At 36.3% G+C, this 6,587-nt stretch overlaps 4 protein-coding genes across 4 annotated transcripts in view; 2 read left to right on the forward strand and 2 right to left on the reverse strand.

Moving 5' to 3' along the window:
- The window catches only part of CBG04939, a gene marked incomplete at both ends in the record, with an annotated part of 4,168 nt that extends 3,932 nt beyond the window's left edge, over window positions 1-236 (reverse strand). The window contains one exon of the mRNA XM_045238255.1: window positions 166-236. Coding sequence (XP_045092804.1) covers window positions 166-236 — 71 coding nt within the window. The remainder of the gene's footprint in view (window positions 1-165) is intronic.
- Window positions 237-425: 189 nt separating this feature from the next.
- CBG04940 lies at window positions 426-1,503 on the reverse strand (the record flags this gene model as incomplete). The annotated part of the gene is made up of 3 exons (XM_002638052.1): window positions 426-686; window positions 730-1,393; window positions 1,433-1,503. The coding sequence occupies 3 exons, from the start codon at window positions 1,501-1,503 to the stop codon at window positions 426-428; spliced, it is 996 nt and encodes a 331-aa protein (XP_002638098.1).
- A 983-nt stretch (window positions 1,504-2,486) lies between these two features.
- On the forward strand, window positions 2,487-5,654 carry CBG04941 (the record flags this gene model as incomplete). The annotated part of the gene is made up of 4 exons (XM_002638053.1): window positions 2,487-2,622; window positions 4,847-4,975; window positions 5,027-5,393; window positions 5,603-5,654. 4 exons carry the CDS (start codon window positions 2,487-2,489, stop codon window positions 5,652-5,654), a joined length of 684 nt encoding a protein of 227 aa, XP_002638099.1.
- The window catches only part of CBG04942, a gene marked incomplete at both ends in the record, with an annotated part of 43,194 nt that continues 39,913 nt past the window's right edge, over window positions 3,307-6,587 (forward strand). The window contains one exon of the mRNA XM_002638054.1: window positions 3,307-3,448. Within this exon, the coding sequence (XP_002638100.1) occupies window positions 3,307-3,448 (142 nt within the window). The remainder of the gene's footprint in view (window positions 3,449-6,587) is intronic.

Consider the following 6,587-nt stretch of genomic DNA (forward strand, 5'->3'; position numbering starts at 1 on the left):
GAAAAGTAGTAAAGAATTCGACGAAAAGCAGTGAAAAACAAAAAATAAATCGGAGAATAAACATATTCCTAGATTACGGTAGTTGTCGCTTTTGGAACCTTCGATCTCTTCCACAGCTCCAATTTTTTCGAATCAGAATAATAGAGCTAAAAAAAGACAACTTACATTTCTCGAAACTCGCATTTTTCCAGGACCAAATTCAATACAAACATCATATAGTCCAATGAAGAAGTCATTTTCAAAAATGGAATTTTGTGCTATTTCGGAAAAGTGAATAATACACAAAAATGAAAAAAAGAAATACACAAAAATGAAGCGGCAAACACTCTTTATTTGGAAAAAGGACAGGAAATAGATTGATAAGGAAAAATTTGTCATTAGGTAAATATTCGAAAACTAGGCAAACCAACAAAAAATCAATCACTTTATGATAAAACCTTAATCACTGCTCTATCAGGTACTTGATCTTCTTTGAGACTGCAAAACGCAAAACGTGGATTTTCAAATGTCTCATGTGAAAATTCCCATATTTTTCTCTCCTGGTCCTCTTTTTTGAAATACCATTTTTTACCAATTTCATCTTCCACGGAAACCATTCCAAACATCTCAACAAGACTTCGATCATCTCCATCAAAATGATCATAATTGAAATCTAAAATTTCAATAATTCCAGATGAGATGATTTTCTGGAAAATCTAGATATTTATTTCAGATGTAACGATCTCTTACCTCTCTCAAGAACTTCAAACATTCCATGCTAACTGTTTCCAAACAAAATAGAGAATGCCGGAGATGGAGAAACTGTTCCAGATCGTTATTTGAGATGAAAAATGTTGGAATTCCAATCTGCTTGGCGTTTTTCCACTGCTCCAATTCTACAAGCTCTCGAAGTTCCAATAATTGTTTGGGCTCTCGGCCCAGAGTATCGAAAATCCATATATTTTCCAGAACATTTGAATCGAGATACGGTAAATATGACATAATATCCCTATGATTAATAATCTCAATGTGGACTTCTTCAGATTTCAGAAAAGTTCTTCTAGATTTCAAAATTTCTTTTAGTTCTTCTAGAAAGTTCCCCAAACCAGATTCTGCGAGACATTTCAAATTACACATATCCAATGTTGTTTTCTGATGTTTGATGGCAAATTTGAAGTCGTTGAAAAAAAGAATCATGAAATTTTCGTTCTCAAAATGTTTCCTCTCTGCCAAATATCCTGGGTCCAGACTACATCCATTCTCTTCCTTTGCGTACTGAACTGTTCCGAATTTTCCGTAACGAACAACAGCACTGTCTTCGAGAACAGACAATTCGAGAGATGACAGTCTTGAATCAGGAATGGATTTATCTATATAATCGCGAAGAGATTGGCAAACTTTTCGGAGACAGATTCTGAAAAAAGATTTGAAAATTTTTTTCTAAGTCACTCACATTGCTCGAAAATCACAGTTTTCCAAAATCTGGTCTAGTACAGTTTCTGGAATATCGATTAAAGTAGGCATTCTCAAACATGAAAAAAAATATAGAGTCTACTAAAATATAGGACTGATAAAATGGTTTGATAAAGGTAAATTGAGAAACGTCATGGAAAATCAAATAAACCTGAAGACTCTGTATAGGTTGATCCTGATGTGGGCCTGAAGTTATCTTCCGGTGGATCAACTGCGCGGGCGGAAATACAGTATATGATATCACGGAAGTTCCGAACGATCAGGAAGTCACAAACTCTAATCACCGATCTGGTCACAAAATTGAGAAAACAGTTTCTAGTTTTAAAAAACACTCAGGGAATTTTCGGTGACGTTGGGCTTACCGCCAAAATGTGCTACTTGTATATCGTCTTGTATATTCGGGTCAGAATTTGAGTACTACGGATTTCAGCCAAATCTTTTTCAAGCTCTGGTCGTAACTTGCCTAAAAACGGCTTTATGGCAGGCCATGGTCAGATTTTGATCGGAAGTTGAAAATTGAGGGGGATTTTTATTGAAGAGGCCCTTCTAATACAGTTTTTTTCGGTGAGTAGATTCTGCAACTAAACAAAATACTTTTAAAAAACCTCTCTGCCTTGTTTTGAAAGGTCAGCAACAATTCCTTCCACATCTCCTTTGCAAAATACTTCGCAAAAGACCGAGATTAAAATCTAGGATGTTTTGCTGACAACAGCACAAGTCCAACCTACACAAAAGATTCGTATCCAGGGAGTGCTTGTGTTCTGATCCGCAGGCCCGTCTTTTCCAATTGGATATCTCCACTTTTATGTTTATCTGTTCCAAATTTCACGAAAAAAAATTATTTGCTAGTAATATCTAGCCTCCGTTCACACCCCTAAACTAAGAAGCGATGTCTGGAGCTTTTTGGCGATTTCAATTTCCACTCTCTCCTCTAAAAAGCACTTTCTTTTTGGTATTCCGAAATTCGGGATTTTTTTTTAAATTGAGAGAACTTGGAAATACTTTTCACCTTTCCAAAATTTCAAACATAAATAATGCAAGCTAGCCAACTAGTCATCCTACTTTCAGCCGTTCAACAACGGGACCGTCTTGGACCGAGGAATCCTAAACCGATTTCATCCATCTTCTCTGAATCGGAAGCATGGATAGATGTTTCCAATCAAACTTCAGGTTTCATAAAACCTCCTAAATATTACCACCGAGTCACTCTTCGATTTTCAGGACCCCCCACCGCAAACCACTTTTTAAACCATCTCATCCACCTCCAGCAGAATCAGCGTTCACGTCACAGAAAACTACACAAAAACTACAGCAACCCACCAATCGGTGAACAGCACAAGTCCAACCTACACAGAAGATTCGTATCCAGGGAGTGCTTGTGTTCTGATCCAAAGGCCCGTCTTCTCCAATTGGATATCTCCACTTCCATGTTTATCTGTTCCAAATTTCACGAAAAAAAATTATTTCACTCTTTTTCCCGAATCAAAATCCCTTTGAAGAGATTTTCGTATTATTAAAAAGGGTTGTTTAGTTTGTCTTTTTTCAGTCTGAGAAATCATAGGTTTCAAAAAAATGATGCTGATCTATCTGAACTTTTAGTGATTTCATACTATCTACCGTATTCTCAGAATAGTGATGACAAAAAGATCAAAGGATGAAGAGAAATTCGGAGATACGGGTCATGATTTGATGCATGAAAATCAGTGTTCATATTTGAAGATCAGACAATAAACAGTTTTCCGAAATTGTCTCTATTCACCAAATTTCTTTTCCATCAAAGGTCACTTTTAGTTCATGACTTCTGTACCCTCCACGTCATCAACATCAGCTCCACCCACGTCATCAGGTTCTTTCTGCGCGGTCTGTGGTGACGTGGTTCACTCGAGACAGTATGGTGTACCATCTTGCCTCGGTTGCGTGATATTTTTTCGAAGATCGGTCATCAATAAAAGTCAGTACAAGTGCTGGAAGAATGGAAAGTGTGTTATTGATTATGGTGAGGATTATTTTGACGCTTAGGATTAAAATATGAATGTTTTAGAATCGAGGTGCTCGTGTAGAGCTTGCCGGCTGAGGAAATGTTTCCACGTTGGCATGGAACCTAGAGGTTTGTTTCTTCTCTCTCAATCCGAATATTGCTGTCTAGGAATCTTTCAGGTGTTCAAGGGAATTATGAAACAGTCTAACCTAAACGAATTGTAAACTATGTATTACTCTTGTCCAAAATCAATGCACGTTGCGGCCGAGAAAACAACGGTGGGCGGAGCTTAGCTCCCACAGAGAGAACACTACTGTATTTTTCAAATTATTGCACGCGCCTTTAATACAGTACCTCAACTTTTATGGAATTTTTGCCTTTTTCTCTTATTTTTTCGCTTTTTTCTGTCTAATCTTGTGTAATTCTTATAAATCTTTATTTATTTTTCTTAAAAAATAGAAAAAACCAGCCAAATAGGGCCCAAAATAAAAAACGTCCGAGGTACGGTATTTAAAGGCGCATGCTTCATTTGTTGTTTTCGCTTTGCGACCGAAGATGCGATTTTGAGTAAATTTTCGGCCGCAACGTGCATTGATTTCGGAAGAGAGTAATATCGCTAAATCACTTTTAAGTACAACTCGTTGTACTCTCCGAATTTCGTAATAGAACCCCACCCCCCAAACTGTCAACTTTTAGCCGATATATCTCATTTTTTGTAAAAGATATCAGAAAGTGATAAACTAACAAAATTTTGTTAGAAAAATCAATAGATAGCAGATTATATTGAATGAGATTTTAAATTTTCAGGTGTACTAAAAATAGAGATTCAATTTTGTAGTGGACAGACCTTTCTGTACAAATCCGCCCGAATAAGATTTACCGTTTGAAAGTTGCACGACTCTGAACTCTGTGCTATTTTTAAAATTTTTGACACTTGGTTGGTTTCAAGCGGTTTATCTCATTTGGACAAATTTATACAAAAAAGTTGTCAGATACAAAATTGAAGCTCTATTTTCGTTTAGTAAAACTGAAAATTTTCAGCCTCATTCAACAAATTTTGCTTCATTTTTTTGACATCCAATGTGGACCATTTTCAACATAAAAGTGATGGAGTCGGTAAATTTTTAAAAGATACTGTACTTGCCTCCATTTTGACAAGAAACGTTTTAAATAGGTTCTTTGAGAACATTGCTTATAGTTTGAGACAATCGCTACACGATGCCAGTAATATCTAGCCTCCGTTCACACCCCTAAACTAAGAAGCTATGTCTGGAGCTTTTTGGCGATTTCAATTTCCACTCTCTCCTCTAAAAAGCACTTTCTTTTTGGTATTCCGAAATTCGGGATTTTTTTTAAATTGAGAGAACTTGGAAATACTTTTCACCTTTCCAAAATTTCAAACATAAATAATGCAAGCTAGCCAACTAGTCATCCTACTTTCAGCCGTTCAACAACGGGACCGTCTTGGACCGAGGAATCCTAAACCGATTTCATCCATCTTCTCTGAATCGGAAGCATGGATAGATGTTTCCAATCAAACTTCAGGTTTCATAAAACCTCCTAAATATTACCACCGAGTCACTCTTCGATTTTCAGGATCCCCCACCGCAAACCACTTTTTAAACCATCTCATCCACCTCCAGCAGAATCAGCGTTCACGTCACAGAAAACTACACAAAAACTACAGTAACCCACCAATCGGTGATAAGAAAGATCATGCTACTTCTGCTGATATAAACCTGGCCTTGAAGTTGGGAATGAAGGATGCTGATGAGTGGGGAAACCAATTTGATGCCTATCGAATTCTAGCTCAAAAGGAAAAGAGAATGGTGCTCTCTGAATATGGAATATTGTTTTTATTGATTGATCAAGGATTCAAAACTGCACAGGAAGCAGTTGATGAGGGATATTGGTTATTGCAAAATGGAAAGGTTTTAGAAGTTAAGCAGAACAATCTTTCGGTGTGAGTTGCTAACAAGGTAGCAAGTCCAAAGTACTTGCTCTTCATTATTCCATTACAGTGATCATTTTGTTTCGGAATTAATTAATACCATAGCCATCCCATTCAAAAATCTGAAAATAGACGATTTCGAACCTGCTGTTCTTAAATCACTTTTACTCCTGAGTTGTGAGTTTTCCTCATTTTCAGCAAAATTTCACAGTCATTTTCAGCCTCTTATCCAAATCGTGTGGATCTGAAAAATGTTATGGAGATTCGAAATAATCTACTCCTGCAACTTATGGAGCATTCAACGAAAAAGTTTCCAACCAGAGGACCGGAGAGATTCGGTGAAGTTATTCTCCTGATAAGTTCGATTAGATGTGCAATGAAATCATTCTACAATCGAACCAAAGTTCTAGGATTATTTCATTTTACTAATTTTGAGCCTTTTTTGAGAAATATACTTTTATCTTGATTTTATGGCTTTAATGAAGATTTCAAAAAAAGCATAAAATGCAACAATTTAGCGGCACCGGACCTTTAATACTTTTAAAACTTCTTGAGAGGCTTATATGGAAAAAATTGAGAAAAGATATTTTCATCTTTTTTTATTTCTGGGGTGCAAACAAACCCCGGGCGTACGAATTTCCTGAAAATTCGTATCTTGTACTCGCCGAATAGTGAATTTTGTAGCCTCAATTTGCTTTTCACCTTCCGAATAATACGCCTAAAATGTTTCTAAATAAGAAATACCAATGTAGACGATTTTCGGGATTGTTTGTCTTTCAAACTTTTTGGACTGAGAGGGAAGTCTGATGACTTTGAAAACAGGGCTTTCCAAAATTCAAACTGCCGAGCTAGTGTGACAAGGATGTAACAAGTCAGGATTTCTTCCAAAAAACATCTCGATTGTCGATGCCAAACAAAGAGACACATAAGATTTTTGCAAGTTCAAAAACTTCAAGAACTCCAGAAATTTTGTTATATAAGGAATTTTGAAATCGGTTAAATCAATTTCTCACTTCAAATATACTTTGCGCTCATGTCTTGAGTTAAAAGGGGACTCCGACCAAAAATTTTTATTGCATTAAAATGTGTTAAAATTTATCTATTTTTCAAATATTATTGCGAAAAAATTCAAAAAAATCCGAAATTCCCAAAAAACGCCGTTAAAAAGGAAGAAAATTTAAAAAAAAGGCGCCGCCGGGGGACGAG

Source organism: Caenorhabditis briggsae, assembly GCF_000004555.2.
Source record: "Caenorhabditis briggsae complete genome, chrV, whole genome shotgun sequence".
NCBI classification, from domain to species: Eukaryota; Metazoa; Nematoda; class Chromadorea; order Rhabditida; family Rhabditidae; genus Caenorhabditis; species Caenorhabditis briggsae.